Source organism: Podarcis melisellensis (assembly GCF_964234715.1).
Source record: "Podarcis melisellensis genome assembly, chromosome: 4".
NCBI classification, from domain to species: domain Eukaryota; kingdom Metazoa; phylum Chordata; class Lepidosauria; order Squamata; family Lacertidae; genus Podarcis; species Podarcis melisellensis.
The window spans coordinates 50,103,947-50,131,048 of NC_138531.1; the positions used below are offsets into that span (position 1 = coordinate 50,103,947).

General features: G+C 43.4%; 1 protein-coding gene across 2 annotated transcripts; it reads left to right on the forward strand.

Annotated features, from left to right (window-relative positions):
* RIPK4 (receptor interacting serine/threonine kinase 4) lies at window positions 1-27,102 on the forward strand. 2 transcript variants are annotated; one of them, XM_081908641.1, is made up of 8 exons: window positions 1-100; window positions 14,502-14,793; window positions 19,638-19,786; window positions 20,737-20,786; window positions 21,401-21,559; window positions 22,641-22,741; window positions 22,869-23,124; window positions 24,549-27,102. In XM_081908641.1, exons 2-8 carry the CDS (start codon window positions 14,509-14,511, stop codon window positions 25,706-25,708), a joined length of 2,160 nt encoding a protein of 719 aa, XP_081764767.1. In that variant the 5' UTR covers window positions 1-100; window positions 14,502-14,508; the 3' UTR covers window positions 25,709-27,102. The 2 variants fall into 2 exon arrangements, with proteins under 2 accessions (XP_081764767.1, XP_081764766.1); XM_081908640.1 differs by lacking the exon at window positions 1-100 and adding an exon at window positions 107-346.

A 27,102-nucleotide genomic window follows, 5' to 3' on the forward strand; every position in this document is an offset into this window, starting at 1 on the left:
GGGCCTGGCGAATGAGCACACCTTGAGTCACCTGGGGAAAGGAGACGGCGCCGCCAGATGGGAGGGCGCTCAGTCGGCGAAGGGAGGCCGTGCAGTTCAGGTGTGTCTCGCGCGGGGGGGCGAGTCGTCCGGCTGTCACACTGGGGGAAGAATCCGGGGGCCGCATGGAGAAGGAGGGCCGCTCGGCGTGGCCCATGGGGCTGCTGAAAACCTTCGACGCCGGCGAGTTCGGCAGTTGGGAGAAGATCGGCTCGGGAGGCTTCGGGCAGGTTTACAAAGTCCGCCACGTCCACTGGAAGACCTGGCTCGCCATCAAGTGCTCGCCCAGCCTGCATGTGGATGAGAAGTAAGGGCCCGTCGATGCGTCGGGGAGGAGGAGGGAGCGCCGGGCGCCAGGTTGGACTTAACCGACCGAGGCTCGCTTGGCAGCGGAGCAGCCGGAACCCCTGGGCTGGGCTCCGGCTGCTCGCGGGTGGGGTGTCTTGTCAACTAGAAGTGGCGCGATTTTATTTTTGGGCGTTGTTTTGCAAGTGCAGTCCAGAATACGCGCGACGGGCGCCGCGGCGAAGCCTTCGCAGGGCTGCCCGGGCTGCGTTGTGACCTTTGGAGCGGTTCCCTTGGTTTCCAGAGCTGGACGGTCCCGTTGCCCTCGAGACTGCCGCGCGGAGTCGTGCAGGTGCGAGCCGCCAGGGACCGAGAGAGCCCGATCTGCTGGGCTTACTTCGGAGGAGGCACGCTCAGGGTGGCGCTGCGAGTCGCAGACGGCAAACCTGCTTGCACAGGCACCCCGCCCCTTGGTAACTTCCCACGCTGAGCCCAGCTGCAGTTCTGGGCTGCTGCTAGCTAGGAAGGGATTCCCCGTTTGGTCAAAAGCACGTTTTAGACAGGGCTGCTGCTGGGTTTGAAAACTTAATATACAGTGGTGTTTTGTTTTGAAAATCCGCTTTGGTTCAGATGTTCGCATTTTCATTTCCTGTTGCATAGTTCGGGGTCGGGGGCAGCGCGGTGCGCGCGCTTAAGAATATGCTCGTAATTTGCAGTTTCAAAGACGGCGCTGCTTTCCTACGCGAGGCTTATGCAAGGAATTTGTCCTGATTGTGTCATCGACTTCTTAAGGAAGTCTGGTAGTTAAACGCCTATCTCTTGTGCTGCTTGGATGGCATAGAGAGGAAGCTAGGACGAAAAAAAACCGCCCGTTTTATTTCCCTCCTTCGGCTGGTTTGCTTTGCACAGCCTAGGAAAGGTGCAGAGTTGATTTCAGTTTGCTGAGCCGCCTGGAGGAAGGAAAGGGATAGAAAAGAGAGATTAAGGAAAAGATTGGTTTCACTAAAAATCCCATGTGTGCTTTCCAACTAAGTCCTACTCCGAGTAGACCCATTGAAGTCAGTGGTTCTACTCGGAGGGCGATTTGCAGGTTGCCACGCCATCGTTCCACTTGAAGGGCCTTTTGGCGAAACACTTCGGCTCCATGAAAGCGAAGCAGAAACACTTTGAAAGGGGCACCGTCCGCTTCCCACGGTCCTGTCCCGTCCCAACATCTGCAGCTCCGGTTCGCTCGCTGCCTCCGGTTGTTTGCTCCTCGCTTGTGAAACGATTATTTTCATTATACGCCGCCGCGCATGCAGTACGTTTGCTTACAAAGGGCGCTTTTGCACCGCGAGGCCAATTTGCCTGCAGATTTGCGGTAATGGCCCCTTTGTAATGCACTCGCTTAATGAAAGGGAGGCTGCATTTATAAGCAAAACGCGTTGGCAACAGTACGGGACGCTGGGAGCGATCGGCTTGTCGCTGCCTGCAAAGGTGTGCTTCGTTCGGTGGAAGGGACTGGCTGTTCTGCAAGGAGGGTGGCGTGCAACGGAAGCGGTGGAGGAGAAGGGAGAGGTTTTCTGGGCCTTGGTTTGGCTTGGCATTGTGTGGGGGGGGGGGCTTGGGAAAGGCTGATCTTGAAGGAAAGGTTAGCAACAACTGGTTGGACCCAGACTAAAAAGTTTTGTTGCACTTGGACCCCACAGAAATGAGTGTGAAAGTTACTCATGGTGACTAGTAACTTCCCATTAATTTCAGTGGAACTAACTTACGGTGTTGCAAGGTCAGTGCTCCTCATGCGTACAAGTTTTTTGCATGGACCACATGACATTGTTGGCAGAAAAATTGCCTTTTAAAAAAATAGAGAGATTTACCATTTCTGGGTGAAATTGGATATTTATTAAATGTATTTCTCACCCTTCTTCCCAAAGGATTTAAAAAAATCTTGTTGCCAGTTGACTACTTGCAAGATCTAAACAACCCATTTGCAAATTAAGTCTTAATCCAGCCTAAATTTCTTACTGAAGGGGTCACTTGCTGCTTCACACATGAGACTAGGTTGCAAAATGTAGCATGCTTTGGTCCTAAATGTCTTCAAAAGCAAATCCTATTGGGGTTTGTTTTGCTTCCATGTAATGTTGGGCTGCCAGATAGCCTTGTGCTGCATCGTTTTATCCCAGAAATCACCAGCAAAAGTCCTGAGCTGCCATTTAGAAATTGTCAATTCTGGAAATTAAAAGTATAGCTTTATTCATATCTCCTCAGAAGCAAGCTGTCATTGTGCTTGGTGGACTTCCTCAATGGTAACCATAGTTCTGTGGGACAGCACACTTGTTTTGCATGGAGAAGGTCCCAGGTTGTTTCAGTCCCTGGCACCTTAGGATCAGGTAGCAAGGTGATGGGAAGATGTGGGAAGAACCCTGGAGACCTGATGATAGTTAGAGCCAGGTGGACAAATAATCTGACCTGGTATAAGGCTGTAGTGTAATACCCTGAGCTGCTTTTAGTAACAGATCACAAATATTTGGCTTCTGATCTGAGAACCTGTGAAGTTTTCTTTTTAATTTTGGGATTCTACCCCCAAGCATAGCTCATTCACCTGGGGCAACTTTGTAGGCATCAAAAATATGAAACTGATCGCTATCTTCACATTTACTTGCAGTACTAAAGTCTGCTGAACAAAGCTTTAACAAACCTGTAAAAGTCATCCCTCATTTGATGTATAGTTGATGGATGTATATATTGCTTTCGCTCTGCATGAACTCTAAATCACACTGCAGGTTCCCCGCAGTATGCAACATCTCACAGGTGGATGAATGATCAGAGTGATGTGTATAGAGTGCTCTAAATGTGTTATACAGTAGTCATATTTTTATATTTATCCTAATTTTCAGAGCTTGTGTAGTTCATGGAAAAACAAACATCAGAGAGAAATAGTAAACACTCTAGAGTGCATACAGCATTGAAATTGTATTGCAGGACCAACTTGTCTGCAAACGCTGGTTTCAAAAATCTCTCACCGCTTTTGAAAACTTGGGCTTATATATGTGAATGTCAATTTAGCTATATCACTCAGACATCACTTTAAACTGCTACAATGGAATTTGACTGCTAAGTTGTCAGGGAGGGCTTATTGCAAAATGTTCCACGCACTTGGTACTCACTGTTCAGTCATAATTTTTGAGCAATACCTAGACTAAAGTATTTGACCCACTACTACTGGAGGTCAGGGAAAAGCACTTTTGGTATAAGACCTAGCCACTGTACATTTAAATGCTTTTCATAGGTTAAAAATATTGATTCTGACACAACACTGCTAACAGCAAAGTATTGAAAAGGAACCATTGGGGCGATCTAGCCCAATTCTCTGTCTGCCCATCTACTCACCTGTCCCCACAGGTCAAGCTGTAGAACCCATACCATAGCATACAACAAGATGAAAGACCATAGCTTCAAATGCCAAGCCCTTTATTTTAGGGAAGGGCACATTCTCCCATCCTGATTTAGAGGGAAAAAAAGTATTTGATCTCAAGTGCAATGATCTCTGTTGGCAGAAACCATATCCTGGCCTAAGACAGGTAGCTCCACAGAATCATGGGGTTCCTTGAGGGTATCCATAAGACATATTGCCCAAAATCCAGTTGCCCACCATTATTGATAATTCATTGCAGTGTGTTGCTAGGCTGTACATAACAGATCTTGCTGTTGCCCGGCTTATCCTTGGAGTGCTCCTGAAAGCACATCCCTGATTCTCTGCCGTTTCGCAAGAGGCCCATAGCAGGTAGATGGATGTGGAAAGTTTGAACACTGCTGTGTAAGTCACTCACACTGGGTATACGAGTTCACAGGAAAAGGAAGGCCAGGACAAAAAATAATTTGAGAGCTGTGTGTACGTAGACAGGCAGGGAAACTTCCCTGATCCTTCTGTGCCCCAACTGGGGATCTGGAATACAAAGCTGTTTGTGACGCAAGAAATGTGCGTGCTCTCAAATAGGACGTAGCTCTCCACCATCATTTTTAATTTTCCCCTCTTCCTGAATCTCTTCTTAATACCTCTGTATATGTTTCTGGACTTGCAGTGTTCTTCTCTGTGGAGCAAATCATCTGGCCCTTAAATTCCTCTGTGTGTGTGTGTGTGTTTTTGTGTTCGTGTTCCAGTGGTGAAGATTGCTAGCTGAAGGATTTGAGAGTCCTGTTCCTAGTTGTTTGGAGATGGTCCATATTGGGAACCTCTGGCTGAGGGACCAAATGTCAAGCCCTAGGCCACACCCTCTTGTCAGGACCAACCCTTCATTGACCTTGCTCTGCACCCTTCTTATGTGTTTCTGTCTGTCCAAGGAATATGTTCTTGAACTGTGATAATGTTTTTTGCTTGCCTGGATGAAGAAATTGTGATGGTGTGTGTATGTGTATATATACTGTTGGCAGGCTGGAATGTAGCCTACTATACAAAGGTGCTGCATCCTTTAGCTCGGCCACTTCTGCCCCAGCCACACCAAGTACTGGCATGTGGCCCCTGGAAAATTCATCAGAAAGGACTGTAGCCCTCAAGCTAAGGTTTCCCCTTCCAGTCTATAGTGAAAAATCACATTATGTTCTCTCATTATGTAAAAAAAAAAAAAAAAAAGCGTTAGACAGTAACCTGAAGGAAAGTTCTGGCTAACTTGTCCTTTTGAATCATGACTCCTGTTGCAATAGTGCCAGTACCCGTTTGCCCGTACAGCTTAGAGGGACAATGAATATTTTTGTTTCTAAAAAATGCCTCGCTGTAGGAAGTAAGCTGATCTCAGATTTGGAAAGAACAGTGTGTGATTCAGTAATGAATAAACCACGATGCAAAAAACTTTATCTAGGTAAGTGAAGGATTAGAGGATTCTTCCCCACCCCCCTGCCTAGCTGGGCAGGACTGCAATACTTTGCAAAAAGAATTAGAAGCTGGTTGCCTTACTGCCTCAGGAGCTGCTTGTTAAAGGCTACTTTGAAGTGGGGTCTTGGATGGCTCTGGCCAGGATCACCTTGCGCATTCATAACTGTATGCAATGATGGTGACTAAATATAGTTGCTAAACCTGTTGTGTATAACTAATGACCTTTGCCATACTTCAAGCAGAAAGAAGCGAAGGACACCTCCAACCGGGTGTCTGCGGTGCTTCTTGCCTACAGTGTACTGGGTGGGCCTACTGTAGTGTTGATGGTAATGATGGGGTTTAACCACTTTGGGCAGGCTACTGGTAAGAACTTCATGCTCACCAAGTTAAACCTCATGCACTCTTGGCTGGGAGCAGTTCCCAGCACATTATAGGCCCTACCTCAATCGGGGCATGTGTTGGCTTGTGCTGCTAAGCTTTGCCCGTTGCAGCTCCAGAGGTCAAAGTAGGCAGCAGGCACCAAAGCAGGAAGTGCTTTGGGTGCTTTCTTTTGAAGTGCAAACAAATGAAATGGCATGAAAGCAGGATCTTCTCTTTAGGCCCATTGTGATATTAGATAAACACAAAGGCCTATGCCTGGGGAGGGGAGCGGAGAAAGGCTGGGTTATAATGGAGGGATAGTTTCCTGATGGCCTATCTGTGTCATAGTATCAAACCCTTTGTATTGAGGTATAACCATGTTGCAACTAGATTAATTTGTATGGTTGATAATTCTTCTCTAAGTGAGTCTTTGGATACTGTTCTTTTCTTTTCTTTTCTTTTCGCAACTTGTCATAGATTTACAACTGGGGGTTCCACTTAATGTGATTTGATTTCCATGGATGTTGTTTGTGTGCCAGTGTCTACAGGTTCTCATCCTTTCTTTGTGTGGGTCTTCTTTTCATCTCTCCGAAGGTCACTGTCTAAGAATGGAGGAGAGAGACATAATTGTTGACTCTTGTTTGTGTGTGTTTGTTATGAACTAGAGATTGATTCTCTCTAGTAGAGAGAGTTTTTCATACAGTAAACGCCGCACAGCATGACTAATGATGAATGGCATCTCAGACAGATGAGTGTTGAGGCGGACAGGGTGTAGAGCAGAGCTGTATCTGAAATCCTCTTTGAGCCCAGAAGGCAGCTTGCTAGTTCAGAACAAAACAAGATCAGACCAAAGCCTCATCTAGTCCACCATCTTGTTCTCATGGTGACCAACCAAGTGAGCTTCCTTGGAGGGAGGAGATGTAGCCCAGTAGTGGGTAAGATCACAGTATGTGCATGTTGTGGCTACCGTTCTAACTTCATAAGTGTTCAGAAGTATCTCTGTATTTGTGTTTTTGACCTATGCTGAAATTTACCATGACTTTCTCACCAAGGTCACTATTGGAATATTGTTGCCATCCCCAAACTATTTAGGCTGTGAGAGTTGTAGGCTGGAACTGGGAACAAGACTACTTTTGGGGCAGTCTGTTTGGGGGGGGGGGTCAGAAAGAAAGCTAAAGCTATTCTTGAAATAAGGGCTTTGATTTACATTCTCCCTGGGTGCAATTATTTTTAAATAAGGAATTTCCTTTCTTAAAAATAGATTCCTCAGAATTCTTAACATTAGAGGATGACTCCCATCCACAGAGTCCAAGACAATAAGATCACAGCATATAAACATCTGTGTGCTGTGTTTTTTTATATCACATGAGCCAGGTTGCCATGGGCAACTAAGGCACAACTTTATTGCTTTTTAAAGCTAGATAATATCTAGGCAATTACAGTTCTGCATGGGACCTTTGAGAATTGGACACTGCACAGCAAAGTTGCTGCCTACTCCTTTCCACCAGCTGCTGTGCGTTATTATGTCACACCAGCTAGGTCCACTCAGAGCACTGCACTGGGGAGGGTGGTAAAATAGCAGCAGCAGCAGCATTGGGAAAGGGAGTGCTAAGATTTATCAAGGATTTCCCCTTGACATCATGTTGTAAAATTTAACTTGGTTAGTATCAGGAATGTGGCTTGTTGCAAATTTGGGTAGGAGCTGGGGATCTTTGGAAACAGCTCTTCTTTGGGAACAGACTGATGATGATGGTCAATCAGCTGCAAAGCATTTAGCCCTGCAAGCCTTCACAATGTAACAGGAAGCCACTTGGCTCCTTGTAAAAAGAAAAAAGAAAAGCAAAAGCCCTAAAAGCTTTTACGGTGGGTTTTCTTTTTTAATGGCAGTAAATGGATTGACACCTTTTCATTATGTGGCAAAATGCCTCAGTTAAATGCAAGTTGGCAGAGATGTTATTTTTTAAAATTTCTCATTATTTCCATTTCTCCTTGTGCTTCTTTGTTCAATAAGTCAATCTCTATTCTCTGTCTTTGGCAAGATTGCTTCTCTGGAGTCCTTTTACCAATCCCCTGTGGCCCTGCAGATATTGTGGACTCCCCAACTCCCATCAGCCCCAGCCAGCATGGCCAGGCGTCAGGGATGATGGGAGCTGCTGTCCCACAATATCTGATGGCTGCCCAGCTCCTCATCCCATGTATGTATGTATATATGGTAGTATTTTTCTCCCTTTCCCCTTTGATCCAATTACCTTTTGAGTCATAGTCACGGCAGAGTACAATCCACAAACTCAAATCTATTTTTGCTTTTATGCTTAATCATGACCTAGATGTCACTATGACGGTCATGCAGTATGTAAATACTGTAAAGTCTTTCACTTTCCATTTGCTGTGATGACTGAGTCTCAAATATTGAATGGGGTACTTTGTTTTTCTTCTTTTGAATTAAAAAGGAAACCAGGTTGTATCACTATTTGTTACAAGTCATCTTCTGTAACTTGAAGAAACAGATCGAAATAGATTTTCATATAAATATCCAGATCTTATAAGATTGTGCCTTGTCACCTATGGCCTTGCTGCTGGAACTGATACTGAACCAACGCACAAGTATTTTTTATTGAAATGCTATCCTTAAGTAGAGGAATATCCATAATCACGGTTGTACACCTTGGTAGGATAAGACTGAAGGCTGAATCAGTACTCATATTTGGCATTGCAGTTGCAAAGCCAAGAGGAGCTCAGCTTGAAGAAGAGGAGGAGAGTTATCTTTATGCCACAGTTCTCTTCTCTAAAGAGACACACTAATGTTAGAAAGATAATGCAAACAGAAAAAAGTATTATAAGCAGGAAACTGAAATGTGTTTCATGTGCCTAAAAGTGAATGAGACACGAAGAGGAACAAACACCAAAGTATTTTACTTGAGAGGCAAATAAGGAAGGGAATACATCTGAACGACAGACACTTTTCATTCAGTTATACCTAATAGAGAAAAGCATATTGTCTCCTCCTGTTCAAAATGTGTTTTCAAAACAATGAAATTAGGGAAGCCTTTGGGCAGTTTTTAGTACTTTAGAACTTGTGCCTCTCAGTAGTTCAGGATATGCACAGGAGTTGTGTAAAAACCCCTCAAAACTAGTAGCAATTGCTAGGAGACAAGCAGAGTTGCTTGTCCCAAATGCAGATAACATATTCTTGCAGGTTGGGCTTGGGTCCTGTATTGGAATGTGCACAGGTATATAGATAAAGTTAATCTTTTTTTTTGCTGGAAAATTAAATAAGAGGAATAATTATTATTGATAGAGATCTCCAGGTTGAGTATTTTAATGTCCTGATCATTTGCATATATATGCAGTATATATTTTACTGACTACTGTGGGATCATTATCTCCTCTCTTTGGAGTAATAATGAAGCATTTAACTGGCTTCTCTCAGGAAGTACATGCTAGAAACGTGTACTTTTAAAGCAGTGTTGCTTGCCTAGCAAGTTTTTATAATTGCAATTTTTAGAGTACAATCCTTTGGGTGTTATAATAAAGGAGATACATATTTGAACAATGCAAAGGGAACAATAAAACTTTCTAAGAGGGAATGGGAAGGATGCAGAAGAAGTGAGTGGTGTACCTTAGGGGTTCCTTTAAAAGCTCTTCTGATTGATTATTACACTTATTTGATGGATCACCTGATCTGCTGCCATGGATTTTGTCCAACAGGTAGGCTGTGCATGTACTGAACCTTTAAAGCACGTTCAAAATACATCCTTTCCCACAAATAATTCTGGGCTAGTTTACCCCTCACAGAGTTAGTTCCCAACAACCCTTAACAATCTACAGTGCCCAGAATTCTTTGAGGGAGAGAATGTGTTTTGAACATGCTTTAAAGCTGAAGTGTGTACACAGCTGTAGTCTTGCTGATGATTGGGGGAAATCAAGTGAAAAAAATATTCTCTATCACCCATACAAAGTATGCGCAGGCTGATTTGGAGTGTGACTTTACAGCTACTTATGCATTAGAAAATTAGATCCATATGGAAGACTTCTTTCTTTTTCAATGGTAAGAGTTTTAAATTTGGAAAATAAATAACATTCTGTGTGAATATTGGCCCTCATGGAATTTGCTAGTCATTCAGCATTCTGGATAGTGCGAAAAGTGTTAATTCAGGAGAAATACTTTTAGCCGCATCTGCTGCTCCGTTAACTGCTTAATGTTAGTCTGAAAGACTAAGGGGAAATTAGAATTATGGAATTGGAAAGAAGCCATTTCACATTTTCAAAACTACCTTCACTCAATGTGCAGAGAGTGGGATTGTGCATGCTGACCTCCTCAGATTCAGTGGGACATCTGAAAATGGTTTCATCACATTGACAGCTATATGCACATGGATCTTCCATGTGCTCAGTATCTTGCAGATATAGCTGGACGAGTGCAAAGGTCCCTTCCAGATGTTTTGCTGAATGTGCAGAGGTGGCAGGGGGACATTATGAGGGCATCTGAAGAGAGCTGGATGTCTGTGTTTCTCTAAACATTATGTCCTTGGGTGATAGGTTAAAGGAAAAGGGACCTCTGACCATTAGGTCTAGTTGCAGACCTAGGCGCTCATCTCGCTTTATTGGCCGAGGGAGCCGGCGTACAGCTTCCGGGTCATGTGGCCAGCATGACTAAGCCGCTTCTGGCGAACCAGAGCAGCGCGCGGAAACACCGCTTACCTTCCCTCTGGAGCAGTACCTATTTATCTACTTGCACTTTGATGTGCTTTTGAACTGCTAGGTTGGCAGGAGCAGGGACCGAGGAACGGGAGCTCACCCCGTCGTGGGGATTTGAACCACGGACCTTCTGATCGGCAAGCCCTAGGCTCTGTGGTTTAACCAACGGCGCCACCCACGTCCATTTTGGGTGATAGGTTAGGATTAGATATATTTCGGAATTTTAAACCCATTAATTTTTAGTGTGCCTAGTCTTACCACTTCGTTAGATACCTCCATTGTGTTAAGACTGAGATGAAAAGGTACAAAAGTGAGATGAACATGTTTGTCCTTTATTATATTTAATCAAGAAGAATAGATACATATCACTGGGGATAATGGAACAGGACCTTGCCAATAAAAGCTTTTGACAAGCTGTGTCCTGTGCTTGAGCAATGTCAACCAAGTGAGTGCAGGTATCTTTCATCGTTGTTCAATCATGCACATGTGGTGTCCTCTGACAGTTTAGTAGTCCTCAGTGTGATGAAAAAATTGAGAATATTTGATAGCTAATATTCTGAAGCCCTCTTCATGCATTCGGTGTGAATATGTGTGGTATAAAATTTGGAATGGAGGAAAAGTGTGCACACAGGTCCTGTCACCAAGATCCCTGTGCATGCTGGTTCCTCTTTCAGACTTTCCTGCATTGAGATGGAACATCTAAAGTGGAGCAGAAGTGTGTTCTCATGAATCCCCATAGATTCCTCTTTGTGACCGGGACCCCTGTTAAGCAGGATTCCTGATCACAAGGATAATTCTAAGCAAGTTCAGCTTAATGTGCTTAGGACCTCCCTTCAGACCTTTCCCTCTCAATGCAATAAAATCCAAAATGAGGATATTTCAGGAGGGGCTTGGATGAATTGCCTCCCCCCTTTTATTTGCCCACACACATTCAGGTGAACTCTTGAATAGGGCTACTGTACCTATCCAATTTAGAATGCTAGTTCATTCCCCATTCTGTTTACTTGGCAAACAAGGCATAAAGCAGGGAAGAAACTTTCTGAAACAAACCTCTGTTCATACAGAAGTTGGAGGCCACTGGCTTTCTCTTGTCCACAGCAAAAATCTCCCTTTTCCAGTTCCTCTCCGATACAGAGCTTCCAAGATTTTTAGCAATGCAGTCCTCAAGGTGAATGTCATTTTATATGGAAATTATTGGTAAACTTTACCTTTCTTAGTTTCTAACAAGTTCCTTCTCGCTTCTTTCCCCACCACTGGACTCAGAACTTCAGTTCCTGGGCTTTCCCCAGCCAAAAAAGTGTTAGTGGCTGGAGATGAGCATGTAGTATTCACCACATGTCCTTTCCATGCTCACAGTTGAATCCCAGGGTCAGTCCATGGGATCTTCTGCCCCTGCTGCCATTCCCCTTTGCTGTAGCTACCTGCGTACTCCCTCATTTGGAGATGGCAAGTAAAGAAGCAGCTTGAGAACCAAGGATCAGGAATGTCCATATGCTTTCTGTCTCTCAGAGGTGGTCCAGATTAGGCTCAGAGGGGGAGTGTCAAGTAGATGGGCAACAGTAAGTAGCAGGAGAACTGCGGGTGGGGGCTTGAGAGCCTCTTTCCCAAGGGCTCCCTAAAATCAGGAACCAGCTTTCATTTAACATTGTGTGTAAATTTGCCTTTGACTTGGTGGTGGCTTTTATTTTGCCTGTTTGGTCTACAACCGCCCACCCACTTTCACAAATTCCACCTCAGTATTTGGAGATCTTCTGCTGTTTGTATCCCACGCTAGCTGGAGCTCGGTGAGTTATGTATGCTTAGGGGCAAGAGTTGGCTGTGCTGCTCACTCGCTGACACTCCCTTCCTCCTTGTCATGTCAAAGCACCCTGGTGTTTCTCTTCAAAAGTAATTATCTTAAAAGATAGGTGCCTCAGGGCAGTAATAGCAGCCACACCAGATGCTGGAAAGAGACCCCACCATCTGTTCCCACACCCAGTCTGTAGTATTGAGGTGGGGAGGAGAACTTAAGAAGGGCCTCCAAGTCTCCTCTCCAAGGAGACTCCAACGCAACTCTCTAGTTTGAACCTTCTTGATGTGACTCATTGGTCCTGAAAGGCAACATTACTGCACCAGATTCTTACTTCTAGATATGGACTTGCTAGCTAATGACTGTATATTTAATTTGACTGGCTACCTAGCACTGATTTCACTTATTTTTCACCGTTCTCAAATGAAACTCTTTTCTAGGGCATCAGTATAAGTATCCCCTTCTGTCCCTATTTTAGGTAGGACTAGCACTTTCCCCTTGTTATTATATGTATTGATGCCTTCACCAATTGGGTGCCTTCCGGCTGATGGGAGTTGTAGTCAAAAGCAGCTGGAGGGCACCCATTTGTTGAAGTCTGATGTACTGAATTCTTGAACAATACTGGATTGCTTCTGCCACATACAGTCGTTTTGGCTGACACAATGGCACTTGATGAATTAGGAGGACTTGGCCTCATGACATCTTTGGGGGCATTTAGCAAATAATATAGAAAACTTGAAAATACTAGGAGTCTTATGGACGCTTTTGTATTTAGGTCACACATGAGTCTATTTTTATGTTGCTTTCAAGTAAGGTAAATGCAGTGACTTGAACAGACTTCTCATCTTGCTTATGTGTAGCCATGTTCAAATTACATCAGCTTCATTGTGTTTTCCATCAACAAAGACCATGATTGGATTCTGTTTATCATAGTGTTCTTAATCCTGGGCTGGATTCAGTTTAGCTGCTGTTTGGGTGGGAAGCAATATCTCATACAACTGAGCTCTTCTCTCCCTCCCTCCTCTGCACGCCCCACCTCTTGAGGGTTGGGGAAAGCCCTAGAACATGTCTGGGAGCACATGGTGGGAAGAGAAAGTCCTGTTGTGTGAGTGGACCTCATTTCTTGCATACACACATCCTGTACTTTGTGCTACATTGAATTCTACTCTCTCCCTTAGTAGAAAGCCTGGTCCTAAACTGTGGAATAAAATGTCTTAAAATGGGAGCACTAGCAGGCAATAGAAAGAGCTTGTCTCTAACAGGGCCTGCAAACACCACAATTTTTTTGTTGCAGTCCTTTACAAACTGTAAATTACAGCTTTGCTTGAGTTTTCCCCCCTGTTGCTCCTTCCTATGCAGTCATGAGGTCTCTAAATAATTTCAAAACTATGGAATAGGGAGATTTGTGTTGCTAGTCTAAAGTTTTGGGGCTGTTAGCTAGGCATCTGAATCTGGGAGTTTGCTCAGCGTAACTCTGTTTAGCCATGAAAACTGCTAGATGACTTTGGGACAAGTTATGCATACTGTCTTCTACTAACCTACCCCATGGTTTACAGTGGGAATAAAATAGAATAACCTCAGTGTATGCCATCCTGTGCTTCTTGGAAAAGGTTGGAATGAAAATGTGGATAATAAGTCTTAGATACTTGAGAGACCAAGAAGAATCTTTCTAGAGCAGACCAAAGAGACATCCTGTTCTCACAGTGCTTAATCACATGCCAATCTAAAATCTAGGGAGTAGAAGCCTAGGAGAGTTCACTTCAGATCTGTGTTCTAACTTTTTCATCATAGTGCAGATAAAATTCAATACCATGATGAATATTTTAAGTGCTTCACAAAGGTTGTAATAAGAGAAGTTTTATGATACTCTTATCTATTTAACCTTTTTGTGCTGCCTGGACAAAAGGATGATTATTTATGAGCCAAAATTATGTGCATATTCTAGTTCTCCGTAACTACCTAAACGAGATTAGTAACTGTAAGACCATCCTGCAGCTTTCATGTGAAACCCATTTACAAATGATTTTGACTTGATAAAATGTACACAAATTAGAAATTCCAGAGAAGTTAAATTTCAGCTCTGTAAAACACAGCAGCTGAGTTGCATATCATGGTTAGCCATGCATAATGGTGTGCTGTGAACAGGAGAATCACTCCTCCTTTGCTCTACCCCACTAGTTAGTGGGAGGAACAAACCACAATCCTTGGCTTAGCATTATAACCAAACCCATAGATCACAACTGGTAAGCAAGAACAAACCTTGGCTTCAGATCATGATTTGTTTGGACAACAACAAACCATGATCTCCAATTCAGACATAATGCTATGCCAAAGATTGTGAATACATTAATGGATACATAAAAATGCACTAAATATCAGTAAAATGGAAGAATTTCCCATACAAAATTTGAAGCTAATAAATGGTTGAAATGCTATTGATAAATATAAACTAAAGTCCTGTACTTTACCCTTTTTACATAGGGAGCGTATGGAACTGTTGGAAGAAGCCAAGAAGATGGAAATGGCAAAATTTCGCTACATCCTTCCAGTCTATGGCATCTGTAAAGAGCCTGTGGGCTTGGTCATGGAGTACATGGAGACAGGATCACTGGAGAAGCTCCTTGCTGCAGAACCGCTGCCTTGGGACCTGCGCTTCCGAATCATCCATGAAACAGCTGTGGGCATGAACTTCCTTCATTGCATGTCCCCACCTCTGCTTCACCTGGATCTTAAACCAGCAAACATACTGCTTGATGGCCATTATCATGTCAAGGTATGTCCTAGGCCATTGCTATTTGACCCACAATTTTTTTGCCATCATCATCACAATGAGACTGAAGGAGAGGTTTGTCTCTGGGCCTTTCAATGCAAATTCTTCTTTGATGTGCATGATGTGAAACTTGGTTGTGAGTTCAGTGTCACATGCTATCCTTGCTTTATAGCAGGAGTGGGGAACCTGTGGCTTTCTAGATGTTGTTGGACTATAACTCCCATCCGTACAAGCCAGCATGGCTGGAGGTGATGCAAATTGTTGTTCACCAATATCTGAAGGGCCAAAGGTTACCCACCCCTGCTTTAAAAGTTTGTCACTGTTTGCTAAACACAGTTTTTTGCTAAAAACAGCTTTTCCGTTTGTTTTTTTAAAAAAAGAGTACCAGGGAAGGAAAAAAGCAAGACATTGCAAAGGTGTTTTTTTATTTTTTAATCAACTTTCAGAAAATGCTATTGTGACAGTGAGTAAATAGTGATCGCACAGACCAATCCTAACTGTGAGCAATCTTATGTTTATAATTGAAAGCTCTTTGTGTAAGAGGTTGTATGATAGTGAGGGGAAATAAACAGGAAAACATGTTGGGTTGATACCCATGTTTTTCTCTGCATAGATGGATAGTTGCAGTGTTTCCCAGTGTTTCCCAACATCTTTCCCATATATAAAATACTTTAGGGAATATTTTAATGCAGGTGTGCACAATTAATCTTGAATTGTGGCGCATAACAAACATCCTGTAGCTTATAACCAAGAGAGGTTAATTTGCCAAACGAGCTGCCCTGTTTAACTAACCATCGCTGTAAACAAGGAGCTTGGTTCACATGTAAAACTAAGCCAATGTTTTTAGAAATAGAAAGGAAATTCTGCAGAAACCCTTCTCCTTGCTATAAGAGCCTGATTACTTGCTCAGACTTGCTGAGGCGCATCTGCAGTCCACTAAAACAAGAATTACTATTAGAGCTGAAAATGGATTTCACTGTTTCTTTTTCAACTAATTAATTGCGAAAATTCTGTTCCTGTGTAATGTGCTTAGTATCTTGCTAATTGTGGTGTGAATGAGAACAGACAGATCTTTGTAAAAATAGCCTATGTTTGGTTTTGGAACATATGGATATGGTTCAGGAGGGAGTTGGTGTGTTCAGTGCTTGAAACAGCTCATTCATGTAGTAGGGAGCCATGGTTTCCCATTAATATCTGAACTGCACCCTAGATTTTTAGATAGTTGCACAGCATTAAAGTTATAGTGGTGCCTGGATTCCTTGGGGGCTGAGGAGTTTAGAGCTTGTTTCTGTTCCCAGTTCAAAACTCCTTAATTTTCTAAAAACTCATCTTCTCAACCTTTGATGCTCCCCCCAAAAACATAATGGTATGCTACACTGCCAGAATACAGGAAATTGCTTTGGTTACAGATATTATATATAAACATTATATTCAGTTATATTTATATATAAATATTCAATTATAACTGCATACTTATAATTGCTGGTTTCATGCAATAGATGTTTTAAGTCCTATGCATTTTTATGAAAGTAGCAGAATACTTTTCTTTACTTAGATGTAAAAACAACAGAGTATCTTTTGGCACCTAAAGGACTAATAAATTAAGGTGCCACAAGGCTCTGTTGCACAAAACAAAACAAAAACCCACCAGACTACCCCCCTGGAAATGGACTTAAATGTGTTTCTGATTTTATTTGTGAGGTTTGTGTTTAGAAGTTCTCATCCCAAAAACTGATTCTGGAGGGTTGGAGGAAACTCCATAGCATTTGGGGGAAATTTTTTAGAAGGGAACATAAATAATGCCCTTCTCCAAAAGAAAGTGCTCACAAGCAGAAGTGCCTTTGGAATCCAAGTTCAAAGCTCTCCAGTCGCATACTTATATCTGACAACTAAACACACAGAAGTCGTAGCAGCAGGGCTTACTTTTTAATCCAGCTTTATTACTCGATAGGCTATCCTTGGCTTAGAGTGCGGTGCAATAAAACTCCTTACCAATGACTTTTCTTTTCATTCTCCACTTGGCATCTTCCATAGTTGTGCTCTATAACCTTTGAAGCTGCTCTAGTTCCAGCCTTATGGTTAGATTGCAATCCAAGTTGTTGGAGTACTTCTAGTTGTGTGTTTGTTTGTTTAGCTTCTTTTTATAGTGCCTTTTATGTGCATGGCACTGTATAAAGAACAGGTGTCATCAGTCCCTGGTCCAAAGAGGGCCTTTCAGTCTAATGTAGAATCAGGCAAGCAGCTGAGGAAGGAGGGAAATGGAGGCATGGGAAGAATAGTTTATTATTCCAGTGGTGCATCCTTTAATTTAGTTACATTGAGGCATAGCGACCATGGGGACGAGGGAGTGGCAAGTACAGAGGCAGGAGGTGAAAGGAAGCAGGAGGCAGTGAGTAGGACCGAGATTGGGAGACACAGAGGGGGCAGGTGCCATAATGTTCAAGGGTGCCTCTAGGGGTCTAAATACTCAGGGCACACACAGGACTCTTCAGAGCTTCTGGTAGTTGCCAGAGTTCTTGGGGGTGGAAGGAGCCATAGAGCAACCACCCGGGCCCACCCTAGCAATCCGGATTCGCTTTTCTGAAAGCAGTTCTTGTAAGGGGTTATAACACTCCAGAATAGGGCTCCAGCCAAGACTATTTAACAGGCAAGAGCAGCTGAACGAGGAGTTCCGGTTAGCTGAAAATAGGTGTCCAAGCTGTGTTTTGCATGGAAATATGAGTGAGGAGACATAGCTTGCTGTAACCAAAGTTGCTTTTGTCTCTCTTCCATGGGGTTCAAAGAATGTGTGTTGCAAGTTAGTCACTCCCTGTAGCTGTTCACACATATCTCTGCAATAATTTTAATAGCCTGAGATCACATTATTTGTAAAAGGGATTTGATACTTGGTTTCATTTCTCCCTTTGCCAAATGTTATTACCAGGTTGTGTGGGAGGCTATTGCAGAATTCCCATAGAACTTTGATGTTTGCACCCAAAGTTGTACAAAGGGTGAAAGCAAGGCCCTCAAAATTTGGCTAATCTGTGCATGCCTATCCAAACTGGTATCCAGATTACTGGATGGAATACAAAATTCTAAGTACTACATTGCTACATTGGCTGTACTGTCTGCCACCCATAGGCATGTCAGAAGGTGTCTTGAATCTAATTAAAAGCCCTTCTTTTATGACTGTATTTTTGTGTGTGCTGCATGGTTCCCACTGATGTTAATAGGAGTTGTATGACTAAACGTCATGCTCAGTGTTAGAAACTTACTTCAAAGCATCTAATTTTAAACCCACAAGACTCCTTCCAGAACGCAGCTCTCTTGCCAAGGCTTTGAGAGTCCTTGAAGGCACAACTCAGTTTGATTTAGTTGTCAGAACATTCTGATATGCTCAAAGCTGCAGCTCTACTTCTGGTTGTGTTCTGATTATAATGATAACAATTTGCTTAAAACAGAGACTTGTAAGATGAGTTTACGTGATTCATAATGCCAAAATTAGTCACTTTTGCACCTGGGTCCTCCAAAAATTTGTGTGCCATTGCATCTGGTCAGAAAATTTTCCCTCTGTAGCAGAAATCAAGTTATACAAAAGTTTAGACAATAAGCTCTTTTGTCACTCAGTGCGGGAGACATTGGCGGGGGGTCGGGAATATCTAAAACATGAGCCTTTGGTAGTTTACCTTGCCCCGCTCCCCTTGGCTTGGCTGAAGTTTGAGCTGGGACTTCAGGAATCACTATAAAATCTCTTGCTTCAAAAATATGTGAACTCAGGGTGTGTCTGAATATTTACATTCAGAGACAAATACATGGGATCTTTCCCCACTTCCTTCTCCACCCTGTGCATCTAACTGCTTCGGAAACGTCTTTGCTGTTGTTTCCCATTAGATTACCCCCCCCCCCACGACCCATACTGTCATTTCTCCTATCAGGCCAACTAACTTAACAACAACAACAATATAAGTGCTTTGCAGTGGTGTGTACTTATTAAACATTACTTGCCCTGAGCTTCGGGGTTGGCAAATTACAAATGAAAATAAAGTAATTTTTAACCAGAAGCAGTTGGTAACCTTCAATTCCTTTCTCTTTCTTTCGTCTCGTGTTCTTCCCTCTGTTGCACATCATTTTGTTCCAAGTACATAACTACAAAGATAAATCTCTCTTAAAGAGATCCTCATTGGTGCAACAGTCACCTAACTTATAAAGTCACTCCTTCTAAGTATTTCCCTAGGTTTGCAATGCCTTGCACTACATTCCTAAATATCTTGAAAAAAACAAGTGTCTCAGGAGGTAGAATAATAAGGCCTCTGCTTAGCCTTGTGCAGAAAGGCTTCAAATGTGTGGAACATTAACAGTTCTGTTTATGAGGCTGTTGAGTTTTGTGTCTCCTGCCAGCTCCCTCCCTTTGAATCTCCTAAGCAAAATCCTGGAAGAAAATCTATGGATTTATTTTGTTTTGACACTTAAACATAATTGGGTGTGTGTAAACTCTTAAGAAGTGCTTGCTGTTACTTGCTTATTCTTTCCATAGCCATCTGCCTGATGCTCACCAGTTGTCGCTTTCATTTCTTTTTTGGAATGAAGAATCCTTTTTTTGTCACTCGCTGGGTATGCAGAGTTGCTGCAATTTCTACAGGCAAACTGTATCTCTTTCATAAAATTATTTCCTCGCATAACATTTAGCAGACATCAGCAAGTTTTCTTGCTTGGGAGGGACAAACAATACTGATTTGTGAGGCTCAGAGTAAGCACTTAAGCCCAACTGTCTCCAATGCTCTAACCACTGTGTTTGTGCAACCACACATGCAGAAATGATTTTGCAGACTACTCTAACTGGAACTCTTTTTTTTTTTTAACTTTATCAGATTTCAGACTTTGGATTAGCCAAGTGCAATGGCCTTTCACATTCACACGATCTCAGCATGGATGGGCTTTGTGGCACTATAGCATACCTGCCCCCAGAACGCATTAAAGAGAAGACCCGGTACTTTGATACTAAACATGATGTCTACAGGTTTGTACTTTTCTTCCCCAGTGCATCTGTTTCTCTCCAGTATTTGCTACTTAACTCTGGTAGAATTAAACTCTCAGGAAATCCTTAGAATTGATATTTTGTTTAACCATTTTGTTACAATGGAATATCAACAAAACAGGACACAAAGGCCAAGTCTTCAAAACTCGGGAGATACCTAAGGGAGTCATTGTAGCTTTAATGCAATGCACTTGTCTCATGCCAGCCAAAATTTTGATAAATCAACCTGTGTTTGAATTCCTTCTTGAACTGGCAAAACCAAGGTCACATCTGCAGATATTTCTTGATTCTTTAGGAAGCAGTGTTGGAACCCAGTTGATCATTTTCCAGACCTCCTAATTTTCTTTGGTGCCATCTGGGTCAATCTGATCTGGGTTATACCTCAACATGCCAAGACACTTGAGAGGCATTAAAAGCAAGGTTCATACACTGTGTAACGAGTGCTGTTTCAGTGATCATGTTTCATTAATGCCCAGCCCAAAGGTGACATTGTCAACAGGCTGTGGAGACGCAGTGTGCAAGCACAATGGGTGTGTAATATCTCTTTCTGTGCTCCAAAAGTGAAGTTGATCAGCTGTAGTTTCAGGACAAGGAATAGAAAGTAATTTTTGTACACAAGGCATAATTAGAACAGGGTTTTCCAGAAGTGGTTGGACTACAACTCCTATCATCCATGACTACTGACCAAGCAGGCTAGGACTAATAGGACTTATAGTCCAATAAATATCTGGATGGCACCAGGATAGACCTTGGTCTGGTCTACAAAGACAATTCTTACGTTCTTTTGAGACCCATTCTCAATTCTAGCATACCTAATTTGTATTTGATGGCCTGAGATGATTAGCACTAGAAAGCCTAACAGTAATCAAGAAAGAGAGAGAGCATCCTATGATTTTTATAAAGTTAACATGAACTGATGTTTCTATTTGCAGCTTTTCCATTGTTATCTGGGGAGTTCTCACACAGAAAAAGCCCTTTTCAGGTAAGCAAATAAATATTTGTTTAATGGATCATATTTTAGATGAGCACATCAAACGAAAGTCCTCTTCAAGTGTGTGTATGCCCACCCTGATGAGACTAGCCTTCAGAATGCCCAAGCTTCATCACTGCCAATTATATATCTGTTCTAGCTGCTTAACAACCACACCTTTCATGCATAGCTTTGAGGAAACCTCAGCTATTATTTCTGCACTGAAAGCCAGACTGGAGACCATAGTGTGTCAGGCTTGATAAGGAACAAACGATAATTGCATCTACCCTCATATGAATAGATGGGGACATGATGCATCCACCAGTGTCCTCTTAACAGTTAGCCAAGCTGTTCAGACCCCAACGTCATGTAAGTAAAGAGCAGGCAGTCTTTACTTTAACCTGAAACAATGTATGTAGGGAGCTAGGCAACATACCTTCTGCCATTACCAGCTGATCCAGAGACCCTAACCTATGAGACCTTTGAGTCAGTTGAAATGCATAACTCTCTCTTCTAGAAAGAGAACCCTAACAGGAAAGAGGACTCTGATTAAGGTGATCTGTGCTATTGGTCAGAGGCTGCTTCAGTTCTCAGAATAATCTTGATTTGTGCCTTTTCCTTTGCAGAAGAGAATAATATTCTACATATTATGGTGAAAGTAGTGAATGGCCACCGCCCAGAGTTGCCAGCTGTCTCCAGATCCAGACCTCATGCGTGTAACAGCTTGATCAAACTGATGCAAAAGTGCTGGCAAGATGATCCTAGCAAAAGGCCAACATTTCAAGGTAAACTTTTTACCGACTAGTTGGCAAACCCAGTGAGTCATTTCAGTGTTCGGGACTATACTAATCCCTGGTAGAGCTCCACCAAAATCTTGTAAAAATGATGAATGCAAAGTATACCCAACCCACTTTTTTGCGCAGGGAGCAGTATGGGGCACTTCCTCACTACAGGGAAGGGATTATACAAGAACTTGTCTGATCATGAAAGTGTTGATTTAGATGTCAAATGATCTGGCTAGCTCCCCAAGTTGCTGCCTAGGTTTAACGCTTTGATCCTTAAAATCCCAGGTAAAATGTTAGATGTCTGTTTTTTCTTACTGTGTATTCCGTAGCATGAAAGAGGTGTCATGAAGAGTAAGTTAAGGTCATGTTTTATTAGCCTTAAAAAGCAGGTTGAAGTATCAGCATAGTCTGAAATGCTACAGCAGATGATTGAATGTGGTTTTACTGCCGTATTGCAGTTTGTGCAGCTTCCTTATGTTACAGTTAACTTTGCGGATAAGAGCCTTCTGCAATTTCTGTTATAGAAAGAGCCTTGCTGGATCTGGTTCAGCATTCTGTTTTCTTGAAGCTGTGTGTGTGTGTTTGCACAAAAGCATGCTGGGGTGGGGGTGCAAATCCTTCACTTGGCACAACAACTAATCTTCTCTCCAGGTGACGGATTTGAACATGGCTCCATAACCTGCTATGTTGTGCAACTGGCATACTCTATTCCATCTCAGTAGGTTTTGTGGTGACATAATACAGTCTTTACAGGGCAGAAATTCTCCACAGAGTTAATTGCTAACACAGAGGAAGTAAGGCACATTGGGGAAATATGTTGCTGTAGCAGTGGGAGTTTGGCTCAACAACACCTTGATTCAAAAATTATGATAATGTTATATAGAGTGGTTGACCAAACTTCCAAGTAGGAAGTGGTATCCTCTAGCAGCTGGATAGTTTAGTTTCGCTTATCTAAATTGGCCAGTTGTTGAGAAAGAGATTGTGGCATATGGGAAATATACACAGTTGCTGTAAATGATGCACATATTATTTGACCCATCTTCTGCTAGTATAAATCTAATCGTTGGCTTTTGTTTTTAAGAAATTACTTCTGAAACAGAAGACCTTTGTGAAAAGCCAGAGACTGAAAACAAGGAATTGATAGTTCAGGAGGACACCAAGGATACTCGGACTTACCCCAAGGTATGTACTGTATGTGAAAAATAGAGATGACTTGATATTGGTGCCCTCTTCCCCTACTGGGTAACATTTGACAAGCACTTTCAATTTATAATTTCCTCCCTCTTCCACCCACCCCCCTTTGTTCCAGGAGCTGCCTGGACTATCCCAGCTAAAGCAAGGGTCTGAACCCTCCTCATCTAAGGATTACAGCCTTTCAGAGTTGTTGTCCCAACTTGACTCGGGAATTTCACAAACAGAAGAGCCTGAAGAACTCAGCCGTAGCGCTTCTGAATCTAGGCTTGCTTCCAGCGACAAGAGGCTTTCAGGAGTGTCCTCAGTAGACTCTGCCTTTTCTTCACGTGGTTCCCTATCACTGTCATTTGAGAGAGAGAATTCTGAAAGCGGTAAGGGTTTTATAGTTTTAGTAAACAATAACTTGGAAAAAGGAATTTGGGGTGTGTGTTGGGACTGGGTGGCTGTGGGAGTTAGTGGTTTCTCGTGTCCTATATTGAAGGCAGCTTTGCCATCATTTGTGGGAGGATGTGGCACAGCCAGCACAAAGTCCGCTCCCTCATTTTTCCATGGCAATCAGCTGGCTATGTGTTTTAAGATGTTGCATATTAATCATTGCTCCCCCTCATTTTCATAGGCTTCCAAAGAAGTTGTGAGCAATGATCATGATGTCTCTTGGGGTGATACCCAACTAAGTCATATTCAGAGTAAGCCCTAGACTTAGGCTTTCTGTTGTGAAGTTAGCCTCCACCTCAAAAGGCTTGCTTGATCTTTATCTTGTTTGTTTGATAGCAAACCAATTGCAAACCACAATTCTGCCAAGACCTTAAAACTGGGCTGGGGAACCTAAGCCCTTCAGGTGTTGTTGGACTCCATCAGTACCAGCCAACATGGCCATTGCTTAGGGATGATGGAAGTTATAGTCCAGCAACATCTGGAGGGCCAGAGTTTCTCCAGTTTTGCCTTAAAACATAGGCATTTGAGGGGCAAAGGCTTCTTTCCATGAAATGTGTCCTGAGTGTTCCTAGGAAGGTGATAGTATGAAGAATGCATTGTGCAACCTGAGCTAATGAATCTGCATAGGGAACACAGACAGCCGTCAGGCTAGTGGTCCATCTAGCCCAGTATTATCTACTCTGGCACTGGTTCTCCAGGGTCTTTAGCAGGGCCATTCCTATTACCTGGTCCTCCTTTAATTGGAGATGCCAGCAATTAAGCATATTTATCTCCCACTGAACTTTGGTGATAATTTTCATAATCGTGGCAGGAATATTTTCAGCTACAGGAATATTGTCTGGATAGCTGAGTTTATATTTGTGGCACATCAAATCATATTGCAGTCAGATAGTTGAGGCACAACACAAAGATGAATGCTTGACCATGAGCTGGCCTTAAATGTTTCACTGTTCTGAGGATTAGGAGCCTTATCTGCATACGAGGATTGGAGAGTGTGTTTTGTAAAGTCTATTTCACGACACTGGACTTCACTAAATTGCCAGAAGCATAATAGTCCTAGCTGCATGTGCGCATGTGCAGCAGACACCAAGTACATGGGATCTTAGCAAGCTGCATGAGTAATATGCCCCAAAAGCTGATAACCCTCCTACCCACAGCATGAGTAGTACAATCCAGGTGGAAGATGGATATGTTGGCACCTGCCCATTGTGCAAAAATATGGGAGCGGGGGAAGAGGAGGTGCTTCCTACGCTTTGGCTTCATTGGTAGCATGAAGAGTGGAGCTGCCATTTATTTATTTCTCTTGTGCCTTTAATGTATGGTTGTCATGGAAGTCTAATGTTGCTCTTTGCTTCTCCAGATCTTGGTTCCACGGACATCCAGAAGAGAAAGCTGGCCGAGGCGATTGCATCTGGAGACACCGGCAAACTGATGAAGATTCTCCAGCCGCAGGATGTTGACTTGGTTTTGGATGGGAACTATAGCCTCCTGCATTTGGCTGTTGAGTCGGGCCAAGAAGAGTGTGTCAAGTGGCTCCTCCTTTACAATGCCAACCCCAACCTGACCAACAAGAGAGGCTCCACACCCCTCCACATGGCCATAGAGAAGAAGAATAAAAGCATTGTGGAGCTGCTCCTGGCGAGGAAAATCAACGTGAACGCTAAGGATGAGGACCAGTGGACAGCACTTCACTTTGCTGCGCTGAACGGGGATGAGCTGAGCACCAGGCTTCTTCTGGAGAAGAACGCCTCGCTGAACGAAGTAGACTTTGAAGGAAGAGCTCCCATCCATGTGGCCTGCCAGTACGGCCAAGAGAACATTGTGCGCATCTTCCTGAGAAGAGGGGTTAATGCAGATATCAAAGGGAAGGAAGGCTGGGTGCCTTTGCATTATGCAGCCTGGCAAGGTCACCTGTCCATCGTGAAGCTTCTTGCCAAGCAGTCCGGGGTGAAAGTGAATGCACAGACAGTGGATGGGAGAACCCCTTTGCACCTGGCAGCCCAGAGAGGGCATTACAGAGTAGCTCGTACACTTGTGGACCTGAAGTCGGATGTCAACATCAGAAACGCCTCGCTCCACACCGCTCTCCATGTTGCTGCTGAAACTGGACACACGGGCACTTCGAGGATGCTTCTCAACCGGGGCGCAGACGTAGAAGCGACGACGGCCGAAGGCTGCACTGCACTCCACCTGGCAGCCTGCAGGGGCCACTTATCGACCACCAAGTTGCTGGTAGAAGAAGGGGCCAATGTCCTGGCCAAGGGGCCCTCCAAGAGGACAGCACTGCACTTTGCTGCTGGAAATGGACATTGGGAAGTAGTAGAGGAGCTTGTCAGCCCAGAGAATGTAAACGACCCCGATGAGGAAGGCTTCACGGCTCTACATCTGGCAGCGAAAGGCGGACATCCACGCACCCTCGAGGTTCTGTTAAAGCATGGCGCCCTCACATTTCAGACCCCTCTGCAGACGACTAAACAAAATGGATACAGTGCTGTTACTATGCTACTCGGTGAGAGCTAAGCGAACAGACTGCTTGTTTATGTCTTTTGACTTTCCATAGAGACTCTGGGAGCCTGACGATCAGGGTTTTCCCTCTGACTGCTCCTGTGTCATGTGTATGAGTTTGCTTAAATTTGCAGGTGAGTCTGGGTTCTATCCTGGCAGAAGCAGCATTGTTGATGTAGCAATGCGTTCTAATGAACCGAGGGAGCGTGGGAGCAGGAGCCATGAAATCCTGAGCACGGAGCCTGACACTTTCCTGTGATGTGCTGTTGAGCAAGCCATATGTAAAGACTCTATGTTCTTTCCCTGGGGCTTCAGCAGTGCGGGGAGTTGATCTGCCCTGAAGATGGTATGAGGAGCAATTTGCATTGCATTGCTTTAAGCAGACACTTGTTGCGTTCCGGACAGAGTCAGTATCTTAATATTTCAATCTTTCTCTTGTTTTTACATTCAGACAAATGATGGGGAAGGTGTCTTCAAACATCATGCTAGAATGTTTTTGAAATTGATTTTCCCACCCCCCCACCCCGTTGCGTACAAAAAGTACTCTAGCAATCAAAATCTGTTTCACAGTGCGCAAGAGTTTGTTGAAAAAGAATGTAAGAAGCGCCTATTTCAAAGCCACACATTTCTGTGTCCTCAAATTGTTGAGCTTTCCTTTTACCCTAGTCAGCAAGTCTTTGCAATTAGAACTGTTAGCATTCAAAAGTTAACTGAAGGCAGTATTGCATAGAAATTGGTGATGTAGAATACACTGGTACGTGCGCGTGCACACACACACACACACACACACACACAGAGTGGGCCCACAACTTAGCGATTGCAAACTTAAAATGGGCTGGAAGTGGAGGGGCAAATAAATAAATGAAGAGTGGGGGAAGTGCACTATTCCCCACTCTCCAGTTACTTATTTCCACCCCCACTTGTGCACCCAGTGGGTTTTCCTGCCAGGGAAAGAGCTCCCAGGGCCCTGCTGAAACCTTCCAAGAACCCAGTTAGCAGCCCTGTGCCCCACAGGGCAGGAGGGGCATTCATGGGGTTCCTGACTTTACACGATGCTGCCTTTGCATGTGGACCCCCGGAACCAAACCCTTGCGTAGGTGGCGGGCCCACTGTATAGGCACACACAAGGTGTGTTTAAATTTCTTAAAATGATTTTGAATGGTTGTAGTTTTTAAATGGTGTAGATTATGAACCACGTGTACAGTACTGCCTTGCCTTCAGAATTTTGCTGTGTTCGGTAGCCTAATTTAAAGATATACTGTGTATATATAGTATTTCAGTTCGTTGTGCCTCTTTCTACTGCAGAAAGTTGTGCCTCTTCAGACATGGGTATGTTTTAATACGCCTTTTGTAATGTTCATAATTTTTTCAAGTGTTCAAATAAAGTCTGGTTCATCCATTTAAAAAAA